Source organism: Echeneis naucrates, chromosome 23, assembly GCF_900963305.1.
Source record: "Echeneis naucrates chromosome 23, fEcheNa1.1, whole genome shotgun sequence".
Classification (NCBI taxonomy): domain Eukaryota; kingdom Metazoa; phylum Chordata; class Actinopteri; order Carangiformes; family Echeneidae; genus Echeneis; species Echeneis naucrates.
In genome coordinates, this window is record NC_042533.1 from 11,591,350 (window position 1) to 11,609,516 (window position 18,167).

The 18,167-nt window shown below is 43.9% G+C and overlaps 3 protein-coding genes across 6 annotated transcripts in view; 2 read left to right on the forward strand and 1 right to left on the reverse strand.

Annotated features, from left to right (window-relative positions):
• The first annotated feature begins 281 nt into the window (after positions 1–281).
• aebp2 (AE binding protein 2) lies at positions 282–10,391 on the forward strand. The gene is made up of 8 exons (XM_029495082.1): positions 282–884; positions 5,566–5,797; positions 7,758–7,865; positions 7,984–8,170; positions 8,263–8,387; positions 8,610–8,677; positions 9,736–9,849; positions 9,921–10,391. Exons 1-8 carry the CDS (start codon positions 361–363, stop codon positions 9,931–9,933), a joined length of 1,371 nt encoding a protein of 456 aa, XP_029350942.1. The 5' UTR covers positions 282–360; the 3' UTR covers positions 9,934–10,391.
• Positions 10,392–11,312: 921 nt separating this feature from the next.
• On the forward strand, positions 11,313–14,019 carry ndufa5 (NADH:ubiquinone oxidoreductase subunit A5). 3 transcript variants are annotated; one of them, XM_029494892.1, is made up of 5 exons: positions 11,313–11,414; positions 12,771–12,815; positions 12,980–13,096; positions 13,201–13,266; positions 13,812–14,019. In XM_029494892.1, the coding sequence occupies exons 1-5, from the start codon at positions 11,394–11,396 to the stop codon at positions 13,911–13,913; spliced, it is 351 nt and encodes a 116-aa protein (XP_029350752.1). In that variant the 5' UTR covers positions 11,313–11,393; the 3' UTR covers positions 13,914–14,019. The 3 variants fall into 3 exon arrangements, with proteins under 3 accessions (XP_029350752.1, XP_029350754.1, XP_029350753.1); XM_029494894.1 differs by lacking the exon at positions 12,980–13,096 and having other exon boundaries at positions 11,394–11,414; XM_029494893.1 differs by lacking the exon at positions 12,771–12,815 and having other exon boundaries at positions 11,394–11,414.
• cog5 (component of oligomeric golgi complex 5) overlaps positions 12,616–18,167 on the reverse strand; it is a 41,787-nt gene continuing 36,235 nt past the window's right edge. The window contains exons 16-23 of one of the 2 annotated variants that reach the window (XM_029494890.1): positions 17,699–17,761; positions 16,926–17,029; positions 15,927–16,164; positions 15,748–15,824; positions 14,966–15,092; positions 14,710–14,789; positions 14,403–14,531; positions 12,616–14,104 (exon numbers count right to left, since the gene is read on the reverse strand). In XM_029494890.1, coding sequence (XP_029350750.1) covers positions 14,405–14,531; positions 14,710–14,789; positions 14,966–15,092; positions 15,748–15,824; positions 15,927–16,164; positions 16,926–17,029; positions 17,699–17,761 — 816 coding nt within the window. In that variant the 3' untranslated portion in view covers positions 12,616–14,104; positions 14,403–14,404. Of the gene's footprint in view, positions 14,532–14,709; positions 14,790–14,965; positions 15,093–15,747; positions 15,825–15,926; positions 16,165–16,925; positions 17,030–17,698; positions 17,762–18,167 lie in introns of both variants that reach the window. The other variant, XM_029494889.1, reaches the window with a different exon arrangement.

The window sequence follows — 18,167 nt, forward strand, 5'->3', positions numbered from 1 at the left end:
TATCATATCAGATATAAAGACAAAAATACAGAATGTTATTTTCTTCAACTTGATCAGAATTATTTTTAACTTCTTTAAGATCATTATAATTCTACTTGTGTTTGTTCATTAGTATCAAAGTGTAAATGAAGTGGAACTGGAAAAGACATCTGTGTTTCAGTTGCTCGCTGCCCTGCCCCTCGTCCGCAGAGTGAGACCTCTTTCTTCGTAGAGCAGCTTTGACCTTGCGGGGCACTGACGTCACGCGAACCCCCCGCTGCGCTTTACGCTTGAAGCGGAGAGTGAGTGGAGGAAAGAGGGCAGCTCGAGGGCAACTTTTCTACCGCAACATCACCGAAATATCTCCCCCGCCGACCCAAAATGGCTCAGATAACGACAGAAGGGGCCGAACAAGACTCTCGGCCGACGTCGGATCAAAACGGCACCGGCGAAACGGCAGAAACCGGCACAGAGGAACAGGCCGTGCCGGACCCCAAACAGGAACCGGGCGACAACAACGAACAGAGAGCAGGAATGGACGCGAGCGGTGGCCGGGGAGCGGCGGAGCAGCTCGGGGACGAGCCGCTTCTCGGTCCCGACGCCGACAAACGAACCGCTTCCCCGGCCCCGAAACCTGACAACGACGAGGGGGAGCCCGGCGGTAAACTCTCTGAACCGGGGAAAAGTCCCGTTCAGGGGAGTTTGGCGAGTAGCGTTGATTCCGCACAAGAGGGCTCCCGGGTGCTGAAAGCAGAACAAAGAGAGGGGGAGAGCGGGTCCTCCTCTCCGCCCGGAGACCGCACAAAGACCGCCGAGAGAGCCGAGCACGGCACCAAGAGACGGGCCAGCGTGGAGCTCACCTCGTCGGATGGAGAGCCGCTGAGCCGGATGGATTCAGAGGACAGGTCTGTAGTGAGAGGCCTACACTGATTTCAGGGACGGAGTGGAGCTGCCGATCGGTCACAGCAGCCAGCCAAGTTTACTGCTGCAGCTCAGGACACCGTGTTTGCTCCTCATCTGTCCACAGTTCACTCCATCACTGGAATTACTCCACCGGGCTGGGTGGAGGTCTGTGTGTTTAACTACACCTCCTCCTCTCCCTTTAACATCAGTGTGTTCACCTGCACACACTGCAGGCAGCTGAGGGGCCCTGAGAGTGATGTGAGCTGGGAAAAGTGGAACCTACCTTTCTATTTAGATACCCCACTTTGGGATTTTCAAGTTATGAAGTGGCCAAAGTTTTGAGTTCCTCTTCATTTCATGGCCACTCAGGTTGACTCTGCAGCCTCCCGAGGCCTCAGTGTTAGCAGTTTTACCTCCGAATCATCAAAATGAATCAACTTTTTGAAGTTAAATCTAAGGAGGAGGCAGATATGAAGAGGTGCATTCAGCTGTTTGACATGTGACATACATGACAAACAGCTTTTCTATGTTAAGTTCTTCAGCCATCTGAAGCGATTGGGAGGAAGGTGCTGCAGAAAGTGTAGGGATATCTTCACATGGGTCAGTGCCTCTTTATATTACATGACAAAGTGGATCTTATGTTGTTATGTAATGATATCCATAAAATATACTTTTTACAACTTAAAAACTCAGTTTTACATTTCTCTCTTCTGATTGGCTCACTGTTTTCTGAGTGATCCAGTAAGAATACAGCAGATTTCAGATGAAATGCACATGATTTAAAATGAAAAGACTGGTTTAGTGTGTGGGAGAGTGTATGGGACCTTTAAATTAGGTTGGAGCTTAGAATAATATTTTCAGCTCTTTTGTCAGGTCAACTTTTATTTGAACATGTGGTCAAGTGCAGCTATTTGTTGTAAACCTGGAAAACATCCAGGGAGGGTTGGAGGCTTTATGTAGCTGGGTCCTTCCTGCTCACTGTCTTGTGTGTCACCTGCCATCCTGAGATAGATAGCAGAGGGTCTTGGGTACAGAGCTTCATGTCCCTACATTGTCTGGACATTTTGAGCTCCATGTCCATGAAGCTTTGACAGTAAATTGCCACTGAATTGGATTCCTCTGTCAAACAACCCCAGTAGGATCTGACTTTCTTTTCTCAACAACCAAAGGGCAAACAGTAAGAATATCCCCTTCGTTTAACATAGCTCTTTTTATAATTAGGTAATGGTTTATTTGCTGCTGTTGCACTTGATGGTCTGCGCATGTTGAAATTTTGGACTGAAAAAAACAGGACACCTGAATACGTCTCATTGGGCTGTGAGAAATCGGCACACATTTTTCAGACATTTTGTCATGCAAAACAATAAATGCAGAAAATTATCAGCCCTAGGCTGGGCTTCCTCACCCTTGTTCGTCCTTGGGCCCATAGAGCATGCCCAGTAGGGTCCTAAGCAGGTTGTGGGTTTCAGACTTCCTCTTGCCAGGCTGGCTGGCTTCCTGTTGCCTCCCCACACACATGAACGGGATAAAATAATTGAGCCATGCAGCTACTCTGGACTGTCCATGATGTTGAATCGAGTGGGTCTGATTCTCCTCCTACTGAGGCAACTGCTTTTTTTTTTTTTTTTTTTTTTTTTCCCCCCCAAATTTAAAATGTGCCCAGTGAGGACATTTGGGGGCAAGTTGTGCAGTAGGATGACAAGTGTTGTCTACAGATATGGGCCTTCCAAATAACACTGGCCTGCGAGCAGAGCTCATGCTGTACACTCCGTCCTGTCTGTCTGTGTGTGTGTGTTTTTATAGTGCATCTCACAAAGTGCACAAAATGGTCAGACAAGAGAATCAGTGTGTGGTTGTGTTTGTTAATCTTGAATGTGGCTCTCATGGCACTGTCTTCACATAGATGAGTCACACCAAACGCCTGCATGCAATTTATAGTGAATTTATTGTGCACATGCAGGATGGATGGTTTAATATCAGCAAAAGCAGCAGCTGCAGATGGACAAAGAAGGAAGGGCAATTTGATTTTAACCTCTATGATCCAGTGTAGGAAAGTAATTCATCTTTTTGTTATACTAATTGCAATGTAACATCTACATTATTCAAATTACAGCAGCTGCAGTTTTAACAAGTTAAAATGTGTCAAAACATCAGAAGTGAAGCATTGTGGTGCAACAGAGATGACCTCTGTCTCTAAATAATATTCTTAATAATATACGTTCAATTAACCGCTGTAATCATGACTCATGTCATCAGCATCTGTCAAAATAATTGCAGTAATTGTTTTGGCTCTGTTCAGTTGTAGAAACTTAAGTCGCAAAGTCAATAAAGCAGGCAGGGTACGTATTGAAGTTTGTCTTTACCACACCTCGTATTCTGTTCTGGCCTTTCTCCCTTTATTAGTAAGCGAAGTTCCCCTCAGGGCATCAGTGTTGTTCACATTGTAAATTAAGCGGCACTGTTGTGATACTTTCAGGTAAATCCTGATCTTCTGCCAGAATCATCTAGCCAATTGACCTGCTTATGTGAAACCTGTATCGTACACACCTCCGCTGGAACTGTTTCTACAGCAGCAGTGGATCATCAGAAGCTCCACCACTCAACCCATTTCCACTTTGATGACAGGAAATTTAACTGTTTCCAGTCTGCTGTTGATTCAGTACTTTGCACCGCTGCTACAGATGCTCTGAATGCACAAGAAATAGTCAGCTGCACAATGTTTCCTATCATGTCTGTCGATAGTTTTTAGAATAAATCCTGACTTCTGAAGCCTGAATCAGTCAGGTTTGATGCGAGCTGTTGAGTCACTGCCTAAAAACCAGGCTGCCACCCACTGAGCTTTTATGAGTAACAGGCAGGGCCAGATTTCTTTGTGACTGAGATAAGCACACAGACCTTTAACTGGTATTTTACAGTTCTGTAGTACACCATCAATTGATCTGCTGATTATTCTCCCCGCTGATTGTTGTCTCTAAAGTTTCAGAATGAAGTGAACAATCTAAGAGACTAACTTTGCTATCAAAGAAAGAAAGAAAAGCAAATAAGTTAAAAGCAGGAAATATAATTTGCACAGAGGATGACTTATAGCAGCAAAAGCACGTGGATATATTGACATTACTGCTGCTCTCAGAGCAGTCACTGAGAGCTTGTGCCTTTACCAATGTTAAGATGGCAATGGCTTGTTTTCCACACTCACTGACCCTGTACTAGAGGGAAAAGGACATGGAGAGGGTTTTTGGTTCCTATAACCACAAATATATCTTTGGGATATCAACATTTCAAACAAGTGTAAGGAGTGGGACTTTTAAAGAGGCTGGAACAGAAACCGTTTAGATTCTGAGCTTGAATTTGATAAACCCAAAGATGAGGACTGAGCGAGCCAATGGCTCTATTGTTTCACAGTATTTTAGAGTATTAATGAAATGTACATTATTAAATGTAAACAGACTTGTTTAATTTATTGAGCCAACCTCAGGAAGTGTTTATTCCTGACAAGCACGGTCCACTATCAGCCGTGTGTTATCATCAGTCCATGAACAGTGTTGGCTCAGAGAAACCAGGCTCCCGCAGAACAGATGTGACCGTCTGCTCCAAGACCCGTCTGGCTGCCCCTGGTCTTTGGCTAACTCCAGCTGTTGTGGCAGCTGTAAGAGTACACTGTAACTTTTGTTCCCACACAGAGCACCGTGGTAGCTGTGAGCCATACAGTAAACGTGTGCTTCAGAGGTGTCGGGCGTCGTGCTAAATGTGTAAACTTGGCCCCACAGAGAAGCAATCATCTCAGCGGACGGTCATGTGACATGGTCCACAGCCACACCTGCTGCAGCTCAATCATTCGCGGATCCTAAAATATGTGTTTTACATGATTGCCCACAAAGTTCAGATGAAACTTGGAGACAGATGTTCAACAGCCAGTGGTTTCAATTCACATCAGTTTGCTTTGAAAGTCAGTCTGAAACCTTCTTGAGGAGTCAGTCCATCACTAATGACAATACATGTGATTAGTAGGTATTAAACACTCCACTCGTTCCTCCAGTGCTAAGAACTGAAACAGCTTTGAAGGAGAACAAGGAGACTCCAGCTCCAGATGGCCTCACTTCAGTCCGAGCCATCCCAGCATTTAGCACAGTTTCAGGCACATGTCTTCAGACCAAAAGGGTTTACCAAGTGTTTACACCTTGGAAAACAGTCAGACACCAGAAAAAAGCAATGCCAATCGGAGAGCAGGCAGTGGCAGCAGCAGGAGGGTGAGGTGAGGAGCGTGTTTGTACGTCTGACATCTCAGTAGAGTTTGAGGTAGATTGAGTAAATGTCAGTTACCACCTGCGGTGATATCATAGCATCTGTTTGTTTTTACCATCTACTGATGACCTTTAATGATGTTTGTTCTCTCTCACTTTCTTTTTCCTTTCTTTCATTTGGTTGTTCTGTGGATGATTATAATTGTATGTTATTGCAAATCTTGTCGATTTAATGATTAGTTCACATCTCCTGCCACGATCTGGCACGCAGAGCTGATCTGAGCTCAGTTGTGTGTTTGCCACAAGATCATTACAACAGTGTAATGTGAGCAGAACAGCAGCTCTTGTCTGCATGTGGTTTCAGTCACATGATAAACAAATATAATTTGTTCAGTAGTAATATTTCTCTAACATCTTCTCTTTGTCTGTGTTTGTGCTCCAGCATCGGCAGCACCCTGATGGACATGGAGAGCACAGCGTCCAGTGGTCGCTCCACCCCGGCCATGCTCAACGGTCACAGCGGGGGAGCTGTGTCCGGGGGCGGCTCGGCGCCAGCAGGGGGGAAGTCTCTGAGCTACACGTGCTGCTGGGATCATTGCCAGCTGCTGTTCCCCAGCAGTCCCGACCTCGCTGAGCACATCAGAGCCACACATGTGGATGGACAGAGAGGAGGGGTCAGTGTGTGTCTGTCAGCTTACGATGTGGGGGTTCTGTTCCCCAGGCTGGTTTAATGGCATTAGTTTTATTTTACAACATGACTACAGACTTCCTTCAAACGCAGCTGTAAAAAAAAAAAAAAAAGGACCATTTCGAGTGAGAACATGATCTGATCCAACCATGCCGAGTTTAAAGGGGATATCTGTAACATCTGGTGGACCACAGTAGGACTGCAGTTCAGAGGAGGGGCCTCAGTGGTGAAACCAGGATCATCTTCCACTTTCTTATTAAATTAAAACACCAAGTCAGCCAACAGTAACTGACAGACTCATGTGCTGTTTGGAGAAGAACTCCGCTGTGTTGACCGTAATTATCATTAAATAGAACAGGAAGTCCTGCTAAAGTTTCATTAAAGATGCAGATTCAGACATGGGACTAACGCCCTAGGTGATCCCGTCACAGTTGGACAGCTCTACATGTGTCTCTAATAACCTCTTGTGATTAGATCTCACAACTACCAACTCAATATCCAAATACACATTTGCGTGCTGTTGGCTTTTGTCAGTTTGTCTGCGGGAGGGAGGGGGAAGGGCAAGCATGTCAGTGCACAGCTCCACAGTTAAATTGGGTTCTCTCCATTTGAAATAGTAAAATATTTTTGGTTCATTTAACTGTGTTGGGACTGTAGCAGAGGAGGCGCTCATTATTGGGGCCCTGGGCACTTGGGGTCCAGGCCATCTTCAGGCGTGCTCTGAGTGATCGGATCTCAAGTACATCCTCAACATCACCACAGCTGTGCACGTCAGATGTTAGTACCAGGGCTAAACAGAGCTGCGCTCTCATTCAGGCTCTTTACGCTGTGGACTTTATTTCCTCTGACAGCATCCTTTAGTGTTTTGTAATGTTCTCATCCGTGACACCAGCATTTCTTAGCTTCTTGCCTGCCTGACAGATGATTCAGGCCTCTGAGTCTCTGCTCTGAGGATTCCACTTCACACTCGTATGTCTTGAATTTAATTCCCAACAGACTCCAGCAGGTTAAAGTGGACTCTAACTGTGAAAGACTTCCTCTCAACAGACTTAAAGACACTTGAGAGACAAGAACATGTCTCTGATGAACCATAATGTAACACTTGGTGGGAGACTCTTTCCATTTAAAAACTAATGAAGACTAATTTATCCTAGAAAATACAGCATGATAAAGTCGCAGTTTTAAACCTGTGATATACAGAGAAACATACTGGTATGTTCATTTTTCTACAGATCATTCTAAATCAGGTCTGGTTTTTTGTCTATATTTCTGATGTGTACATGAGTATATTTTTTTCATCAGATGCCACTAAACACTTAATTTTCTGAGCGCCTACTCAGTGACTCCTCGACACAACAGTTCATGTTGCTTTGTCCAGCAGGCGTTGTCTATCGCTCTTGTTTGAAGGATTTCAGCGTTGAAATTGAGGCTGCTATTGGTATATTTGGCTTAGTAATCCCTGTTATCTCCTCCAGCCACCTGCTCCAGGAAAATACCTAAAACTCATAAATCCCGCCCCCAGCTCCTCCACACCCATTCAGTTCGCAGCTGGAGTTCCTCCTGTGGAACAGGCCCACAAAACTCCTTATCGAACAATCTGCATAAAGTTGGATTTATTTAATTTAAGTGATGATGTTTCCACCAAGTTTTTACTTGTTTGCTTGAAAAAACGGTACGCCAACCCATTATATACCAGATGTTGTGGATGGAGGGGTTATGGTTGAGAGGAGAACCCATCAAACTTTGGTACAGACTTGGCCACTACAGAGCATTTTTAACTATTTGATCCAGCCCCTGTGTGGTTAGGTTAAGGCAGGAAGCCAAAGCCTAAGCCAATCAGAGAGAGGATAGGGGGTGGGACTGGATCCTGTGTAGGATTGTTTGGCATTTGAGCATCACCGCTGTTACATGTCTCTCTTTCCCACCTGACTTTTTGTACCACACAGGTGTTTGTGTGTCTGTGGAAGGGCTGTAAAGTGTACAACACCCCATCGACAAGTCAGAGTTGGCTGCAGAGACACATGCTGACCCACAGCGGAGATAAACCGTTCAAGGTGACCATCCACACACCCCTCATGTATATTAAACAACATACCTGTGACTGTCCTCTGAAATCACCACCTGCCTGACCTTGGTTAACTCATAACGTCAATCCTTTGTTGTTCCTCAAAGTGTGTGGTGGGGGGCTGCAATGCCACATTTGCCTCTCAGGGAGGGCTGGCGCGTCACGTGCCCACTCACTTCAGCTCGCAGAGTTCATCCAAAGTGTCCAGTCAGGGCAAAGTGAAGGAGGAGTCCCCGTCTAAGGCCGGCCTCAACAAGAGGAGGAAACTCAAGAACAAGCACCGACGCTCACTCCGTAGGGCTCACACACACACAAACACACGCACACATTGTTTAATACCAGACTTCATAAACACAATTTTTTTTTTTTCCCTTTTTTATCTCCAGCTCGACCTCATGACTTCTTTGATGCTCAGACCATGGACGCCATCCGTCATCGAGCCATCTGCCTCAACCTTGCAACACACATCGAAAGCCTGGGCAATGGACACAGTGTGGTCTTCCATAGCACGGTGGGCTCACACAAACACACATCATTTTCCCATATTGTCTGTCCAGCATTGGTAAAGTGGAAGTGATTGAACAGATTTTTTTTTTTTTTAGCTGGACCATCTTTGAGTCATTGATTCACACCTGAATGGTCCATCAGAAGCTTAATCATTACATTATTTTCAGTGTTCACAGAAGCAGCAGAGCCGGCCTTACTTGTGTTTCTTGTGTATATGTGGTTTCAGGTAATAGCCAGGCGGAGAGAGGACTCTGGGAAAGTCAAGGTGCTGTTGCACTGGACACCTGAAGACATGTAAGACCTGCACTCCTCCCCTGCTTCACTCTCTCCCTGGCTTCACCTCTCCTGCTCTGCTCTCCTCTAATTCTTTTTGGCAGGAAAATTAAAAACTGTTGAATTTCTGATTTATTTTGACAGAAAATGTTTCTAAACTGCCAATCTCTACATGTGGCTTCCAAAATGTTTAAAAACACATATTCAGGTTCAGCCTAGACATGTGGGAAGGAGTCAGGTTTGTGTAACGCTGCTGAGACGATGTCAGTTTGATGTCACCAGGTCTGTTTTTACTGGGCACAGCACACATGAAAAATGTCCAAAATCATGTTGCGCAGCCACACAGTGTGCTCCTTCTAATCTGTTAACGAAATGAAAAGCAAGCCAAGACGGTCTGCTGCCGCCAGACATACAGTGAGTTCCCAGCCTTCGAACCCTGAGGAACAAATTTTACAAACTGCTCTTAGGGTTGGTCATATCACAGTTCATCTTGTTTTAAAACTGTGGCCATCACACAACAGCAACACTACACATTAAACCTGCAGATATACGCTCATAAAGCACACCTACAACACCAAACCAACCGATCTGTGCTCTTCTCATACACACTTAAAGAACACTTCCTGTCTGTTGTCCCTGCAGTGAGATCATGTGAGATGAGCCGGTGACATGTGGAAACTCTCCAGACCGATTTACTGCAGAGTCTAAATCAGTTGTGTCCAGTCAGCAGGGTGGTGGTGGGGAAACGACTGGACCTTTCACTTCGTTCAAAACACGCTCTCTTGTGTTTGACTCTATTAGTGCTGTTTGTTTGAATCAGCTTCTGTGGAATCTGTCAGTCGAGCACTGATCATCTGCAGAGAAACGCTGCAGCAGGACTCAATCTCTCATTTCTGATGTGATCTTAATAATTATGATGAATTTAAAAGAAACAGATGGTCAGTTGTTTAGGTAGCAATGTTTGAGCTTGGGCTGCTTCACCGCAGGTTCCCAATGTAAAGACAAACACATGGTCACATGAGGTAAAAGAATGATCACAGGTTCAGATCAGATCCCTGAAACCTCTCCCTGTGTGTCAGACTGCCAGACGTGTGGGTGAACGAGAGCGACAGACTGCAGCAGAAGACCAAGGTGGTCCATCTGTCCAAGCTACCAACAGACACAGCTGTACTCCTCGACCCCAACATCTACAGGTGTGTGTCTGTCAGCGCCCTTAAACATGAGTTTGGGACACTGATGAATTCTGACCTGCTTTCTCCCATAGGATGTTCTTCTAACACCTCCAGAGAAGCTCCACTGTCACTTCCTGCTAAACAGACCGTGAGTCTGAAGCCATCCCCTCCTCCTCCCACCAATTCCCCCTCCTCCCGCTTTCAGAGGATTCTGGGAGTGTAGTGTCTTGTTTGTCGGGCTGTCTGAGGCCTTCAGTGTTTTCTAATTAGGTGCTGAATTTACTGAGGATGCATAGAGCAACATGTTGCTTGTTGTAGATTGAGAACTAACTGACAGAGCTGTAACAGTAGACGGTTAGACTTGTGTAGAGAGACGCTGTCTTTGTAAATACTTGAGATTTGTAATATATTTTTATACTTTGAATTTTTTACTGTACTGTAGATAGAAGTCTTTTTTTCCACCAAACATTTTTGAATAGATGGTTTAAAAACTGCTAATATTGGTTATGTGCATATAGCTGGCATTGCTCTGGTTTGATGTCATTAAACCTTTCCAACCTCGACCTGGTCTCCAACCTTCACCTTCCAGCCATGATGATGATGAGCATGTTTGTTTCCAGGGGATATGAGTCATTGGAAGAATATATGTATTTAACCAGCTGTGTGTGAGCCTACTGGGGCTGAGCGTTTTAACTGAAATAATTGGATCATACTAAAAATGACTCCACCTTCTTGACACAACAGCAGAGGGAGACTGTGATGAATTAGTTTGGCAGTACGAAACAAAGATCTGAACTTAAACCATCCATCAACGCCGGATAGTTTCCAGCTGTTTTCTCCAGATTGATTGGCCTCTTCTTCTTGCACATGCCCTATTCTTTTGTTGTTACTTTAACTTGATTGAAAAAAAAAAAAATGCAGGCACATGCGTGAGAACAAGCGTGAACAAAGCTCATTCATCAGATTAGACAAACTGCTGTCTGTGTACGTATAATGTGGCTTTTCCATCATCAAACTGTAGTATTAAGCCTTTCAAAAATGATTTAAATGCACGTTTTGCATAAATGAACAAAAATTAGGCAAATAATACTTATTAAATAAATCATTGCCATCTCGTCGCATTTAAGGTGCAATTTATCACGACTTTCGGAGTTAGTTCCTGCCATTCCTGGAAAAGCATAAAATCGGTTAAATGACTTAAATAATTTATTACTCAGTTATTAGACGATCATTTATGAACTGGACAGTGAGCGTCTTTTAGCGGTGGAGAGATGAGATTCACTGAAGTCAGATGAGGCAAGCGACGTTTCTTATTTAAGCGGAGAAGAAGAAGCACTGACCCTCCGACAGTATTTTATCATCGCGTCAGTTTGGAAAAACCAAAATGGATTTAAGGAGCGAAATATGCGATTGAATTAAAACTGCAAAATCTGTAAAAGCGGGGGTGTGTTGACATGGAAACAGTCAGCATCCCCCTCTTTAATAAATTAAAAGAAATTAAAATCAACACTGACGTCATATTTGGTGGACGGAAGTCGCAGACGGGAGTGTGCCAGCCGGGGAGAATGGCCGGGCTGTTAAAGAAGGTACGAGTAGAGGTCATATCTTCGTTTAAACTACAGATAAGAGCATTGAAACAAGTAGATTCGACATTTTGTGCATTTCTTTTGAACTGTTGCCGATGTGTATTAGCATGGCCGACTCACATAGACGGAGTCCGGAGTGTGAGAGAGACGCTGCGCTGAGGTGGCTACTCGGTAGCTGTTATGCTAACGTAGCGAGGTCAGGTTAGTGGAGAGAGAAACGCGTTGGAAACACGGATGGAGCTGCCATCACTCTAAGTTTACAGTTTATTTACCTCTCTGGGTGAGATAATGGTGGTGTTGGCTAATGAGAAATGCCTTTCAGCTAATTGTGGCAAAATGGATAAAGAAGTAATTTCCTCGGATTAATGGCTAAAATAAAGCGGTCAGTGGGTCACTGTATGATAGAAATGTGTGTTTAGGTTTCATGGATCACTTCCTTTGATTTATTTCGAAGTAAATGAAACCGGAGGACAAGCTTTACAGGTGTTTGTCCTGTTTTTCCAACCGGCTCACAGGCCTTTAAAACGATAACAGCAATACTGCTGTCTCCTCTCCTCTCCTTCACTGGCGCCCTCCAAGCTGAACAGTCGGCAGATGACTCTGTGTGGGGATCTGCTCCTGTGAGGCAGTTTGTGATGGGAGGTGTTTGTGTGAAAACGCTGGCAGTCTGATCTCTGAGCTGTTTGTTCCTCACACCAGAACAGGCCGATGAGTTACCTTGTGTTCTCACTCGCATTAATCACAGTGACAGAAGTATATGATCAGAGTCAGAGTTCATGTTATTTCTAACACTTTGAAGAGCACGATGTGTACATGGACCCAGGCAGACGTTTAAGATTTTCAGCACGCCACAGATACTTTCTACTTCATCTTTAAATACATGCTTGTTTGCTTATTTCTGGTCTGCAGGTGGCATACACTACATTGTGTAATATTGTGGGTGTTGTACTGAGTTTCCTACTCATATGGAAATTGGAAATTAATCTTAGACTACCTCACATTTATGGATTTTAGTTTTTTTCACTGTGGCACAGTGACCTGTGGGTATAACCATGCAGAGATGGATATTCTTATATGGGACAGGGCGCTGATTCATTTCTCATTTAGGTAGCAACCTTGCAACAAAAAAGTATGTAACGATCGTGAGTGAGGAAGTTATCATCTCATTTGTGCTTCCATTCACATTCTGATTTGTTTTATTTATTAATGCAGTTTTTCAGTCCCATTTCCATTTAATGTTGCATGAGCACTTTCAGAGCTGTACAGAAGGAGTTTTGAAGATGATGAAGTGAAAAGGTGAGTAGGAGCTAAAGTGACTCAGACTTAACAAGTGTCTCTCCTGCTGCTCTTTTGCAGACGACCGGTCTGGTCGGCCTGGCAGTGTCCCACAATCCACATGAGGTGAGAACCTGACTCTGCAGCTCCGTTCCCTCTGTTTTATTCTGTGTAATGCATGGTTAACACAATCATTAAAACTTCATAACAATGTGGATCAGCAGAGTTCTTGAGCTGCCAAGCAGTTCCAACCACTAAAAAAAAAAAACCCTCTCTGCTCTTCCCCTCAGCGTCTGAGGATCCTGTACACAAAGATCCTGTCATCACTGCAGGCCATGCCACAGGACGCTGCCTACAGGAAGTACACAGAGCAGCTGGTCAACGAGCGCTTCAACCATGTCAAAGCGGTCAGTAAGAGAGTGTGTATGTGTGTGTATGTGTGTGTGTATGTATATGTGTGTATATAAACTCTGAGGATTGGAGATGAGTTTTCATATGTTTATCTTTCTAGGAGCCTGATGTTGAGAAGCTGGAGAAGAAAATAAACTCTGGCCAGATTGAAGAAGTTATTTTTCAGGTAGGTTCATTCCCTCTGGTACCTTCAGGCTGTAGCTGGCAGCAGCTGCTAGAACACATAGTGGGGCAGTTGTTTATTTACTGATGCCGTCACCTTCTGTCCTCATTTATTGTTGCCCTTTGCTGTTGAGCTTGAAGAAGTGAGCCAGTGACACATTTCACATTTGTAACTGAACACTGGAGTTCGTTTGTGTCCGAAACATTGATGGTTGATGAACAACAGCCATGAGCAGTGGTGTCCTGAGTCTTGTTGTTGTGTGGTTTCCATGTAACCAGTAGATAAAACCAGCATAAACTCTGATGACAGTTCAGTGTAACGTTGCATTTGTTTTATGGATGAAGCATGATAACTGTGAGCGAACTGTCCAGTTGTTGTTGTCTGTATTCTTGAACAGGCTCGAACAGTAACACTGTCTCACTCTCAACAAACAGGATTAGCGTTCAAACTGTTCCTTTAATCACCTGACTTGGCTTTTGGGCTCTGATACTGACACCAAAGTATATAATGGTGTTAATCAAAGCTGTGTTGTCTTGTTTTGTGTGCAGGCAGAGTGTGAGCTGGCTCTGTCCAGGAAGATGGCTGAGTGGAAACCATGGGAGCCTCTGATAGAGGAGCCCCCACCCAATCAGTGGAAGTGGCCCATCTGAATGCACCTGTGAATATTGTCATACTGTTAAGTGTGTGTGTGTATGTGTGAGATTCTGACTTCTACTGAAGTAATTTACGAATAAAAATCCTGCACATATTTCCCCATTTATTCTCCTGTCATGTCAGTCACAACAGGTGCAGTTACACACTCACATGATCTTCAGACTCAGCCTTACACACATCGTACCACCTGAGTAAGAAAGATTGAATTTAACCTTAACAGAGATTAATATTTTCATAAATGTGGCTCTGCATTTCAGCTTCTGCAATTCAGTCAACCCTCCCCCCTAAAAAAGTCTACTAGTAACATAAAAAAAATTGTGTCCCTTTAATCAAATCAGTCTAACTGAAGAGAGCTGCAACAGTCAGACTGCCCAGATGAAGTTTCTTGTGTTCTTAAAACAGCCCTCAACACGCTGTGACGTCAGACAGAAAGAGGTTTATGACACTAAACTGAACTGTTGTGATCATATTTATAGCTGTTTCACCTTCAGGCTCTGACCTCCTGTGAGCCACTGGTAGCTCTTTGTAACAGCTGGAGCATGATGGGATAGATGGAGGCAAACTCCTTCCCCTGTCGAGCCCTGACTGACTGCACGTAGGCCTCCAGGGCACCCCTTAGAGGAGAGCAGAGAAGAAGAGTTACACTAGCTGATGATGATGACCATAGAATGTTTTCAGAGTGAAATTTCCTCAATATACATCCACAGGTGTTAACCTTTTCAACAATTCTTCCATAATACAAAAACTACTGAGCATCTCAACTGTGTGCAAAGCCTGTGAGTGAAACGTTACCTGATGAGGGTGAGCCGGTCTCTCTCTGAGGGATGTTCATCCAGCCACTGGGAGTAACGGGCAATGGACCACTCACTTCTCTGTGTGATTGGGGGGGACTCTTTCAGTTGGTACACTCCAAACACAAACACTTTTCCTTGTAGATCAATGAAACTAAAAAAATCTCCATGTAATTAGGCTCTGAGTGTACAATGTAGTTTGCACAGTAAAAGTGTTGCAGGGTGTTGGGTTAGGGTTAGTGTGCGTGCCTGCGTACCTGGTGAGGTGATTTGAGCTCAGATGGCGCTCTGGTGAAGAGGAAGTGCAGCAGGGTGCTGTAGGGGATCAGGTCACCCACCGCTGAGCTGGTGGCTATCAATTCACTGGTCTGAAACAGCAGCGGCCTGCAACACGAACACAGACTGAACTGTAACACGCTGTAAACACATTTGATTCCATCAACCACAAATCATGTTGGATTTTCAGTCAATTTCTGTATACTTAAAAAAAAAAAAAAAAAAAATTCAACAGCGACAACTCACTGTCGAGAACTCACTACATTCACCTTTACTACTGTAACTGTTTATTGATTCAAATGGCTGTGGGAACTCAGCTTTAAACGATTAACAAACTCTGACATTTTATTTGAGTTTATATGAACAGCCCTGCAGTTCATAGAAGAAACGTTAATTTATGTCACTTTGCTCTTTTGTGTGACCTGCCTGCCTGAGGAAGTACAGAGCAGGTCAGATCCAGCCTCCACTTTCATACTATGGTTTCCTCTGGTTGCAAATTACAAACCAGAGGCTTCAACATGGCAGCTTATAAACCAATGGGTGGCGTTGACTCTTGACTCCTGCCCAATACGACAGCTGCTGCTAAAAGCCTCCCCTCCACAGCTGTTCACGGATGGCTAAAGTATAAAGTGAATGTGCCTTCATCTGGGTAAACCAGCCCCACAGACACCATTATAATCCTGCATCCATGGCTACAAAAATGTGGCTGTTCATGTTGACCTTAACAGTAAAATCAAGAAGTGTGAAATATGAGCATACACACCTGAAGGAGCGGAGCATTCTGTATGATTTCCCCAAATCTGACACCCTCCTGCACAGAGGAGCTACTGCCATCTCCATCTGGCGCACGCGCGCACACACACACACACACACACACACTCTGAGTCATTTGTCAACTGCACTGGTTACAGAGTGACAGGCTTCAAACCAGGCCTTCCTCACCTGAGCGAAGTCAGCAGCCAGTCTCATCTTTCCACCTTCTCCCAGCGGGCGCAGCAGGCTGGCGTGGCGGATGAACAGCTCAATGGCTCTCTGAGCGATGGACTCGGTGCTCTCGTAGATGAAGTCCACGCACTGGATGTGTCTGAAGTAGTCGCTCATCACTCTGGAGATGAAGCCCTGCAGCTCCTTCATGTAGAGAGAGCAGGGGACGTCAGGCTTATCAGGACTGGACAGAGACCTGCAAATCACAGACACACAGACGTTGCATTGAATTACAAGGATTCCCTGCATTTGGCCAGTCATGAAAAAATTATATTTCTGTCAGAGCACTGACCACATGATTTTTACACAATAGATCTATATGAAAGTTGCTTGGTTACATTATAAAAACGACTATAGGCTCATGCAGAATTAACAACCAGACAAAAGCATTAACCTGACTGACAAATACTTGGTTATTGGGATTATGGTCAAAGTCACCTCATTGACCCAAAGGTTCTAGGAAATTAGTGGAAATTATCTAGTCAAGGTCTTCAGAATTCACTTTAAATACAGTCTAATATTTCCAGTTGATGCCATTTGGATTCATCTTCATTACAGTTCAGTGTCATACAAAATATTGTGCTTAAACCCCAGAACATTTATCTGATAGCAGTTGCTTTGTGAGAGCATTACTAGTTCAACCACAGAGACATTTCATCCTGTTAACCTCATCTTAAAACAGTCAAACCATGTGTCCCTTTGGATGGAGTCCATCTCAATGGCAGATCCACCAGATGCCCACTGGCTTTTGATCACAGGATTTTTGTTGGTAATGGATTATTGTTGGGATAACTTCTTCAATTAAGTAAAGAATATGAATTTGACTTTTCCTCCACCCTGATCAAGAGGAACTAAAGAGTATAATCTCTAATCACGAATTCATTGGTGCTGAAAAATCAACTATATTTCCTCAGTGAGAACACAGGGTTCCCAGGCAAGTTCCTCCGTGGGACCTACCCCGAAAAGTCTTCCTGGTGTAGTGTGATGATGATGGCCTCTATGGAGTCGCTCACTGACTGTAGAAGAGGCTGCACTGCACTGCTCATCAGGGCCTGAACCCCCTGAGTCAGAGAGGGAAACAAACTGATGTCAAACAGCAGCACACAAAAGGAGTCAAACTTGACAACTGCCAATGGCAACATCACATCAGCTACTGTGCATGTGGTCAGAAGAACATGAAGTCTGATGACTTCCAGATAAAAAGCGCGACCAAAACTAAAAAAAAGATGTAAGTGAGTGACTATGTTTTATCCAAGGCAGATAATACAGTCACACAAAAAAAGAATAAAATAAAATTACAAAAATTTGCTTCTTTTTTTTGTTTTTTTAAACAAAAATCATCCATCTGTATATAACTATAGATACATATATATAATAAAAATATATACCTGGAGTGAAATATTGTAAACACATTTTCATAAAATGGCTTCAACAAAATCACATTAACATGGGTACTGAGTTGAAGTAGGTCTCACACTTAAAAGACTCCACTGAGGATTTAATTGCATGTCCCAGATTTCTAATTCCAAATTAAGATGAAAGGACGGAAGCGTCATGAAAAGGAGCTCCATTAAGAAAATAACCCCAAGAAAAGATTGCTTCCTGTGATCACTTCATAGCAAGTGAAACACACCTTTTCTTCTCATGCACATGATCTTAGGTTGCTTTGATTCAAAGAAACTGTGTTAAATTACAAATGTGTATGAAAATATACATTTAAAAGCACAAACCTCCAAAGAAGAAGACAGAGCCTCTGCAGCAGCTGGAGGACAAGACCCCAAACCTGAAATAATCTGCAAAGACAAAACACAGGAAGACAAAGGAAAGAATGTTAACTTTATCTGTAGAAGGCACTTTACTGTTTAAATGTAGCTCTGCGGGCTCTACATCAAACTGTATAAAAAACATTATAAGACTCATTCACAGCAGTTTTGTGGGTGATTTTATGTGCAGGCAATTTGGGTCGACAGTCACAGACTTCCACCTGAACTGCTGGAGCCATTTAATGCTGCACAGCTCCATGACATGAGGCACAGTCACATAAGAATGGCGATACTAAATCACAGTGCTGTGTGAAGAACTAATACGCTTTATGAATCAGTAGAGACAGAAGAGACAGGGAGTCAGTGCAAAGATGGTGGAACGGTTCCGATATGGCCTCTTTTCTTAAGAATCTGCTTTTTGGTCACGGAGTCCACA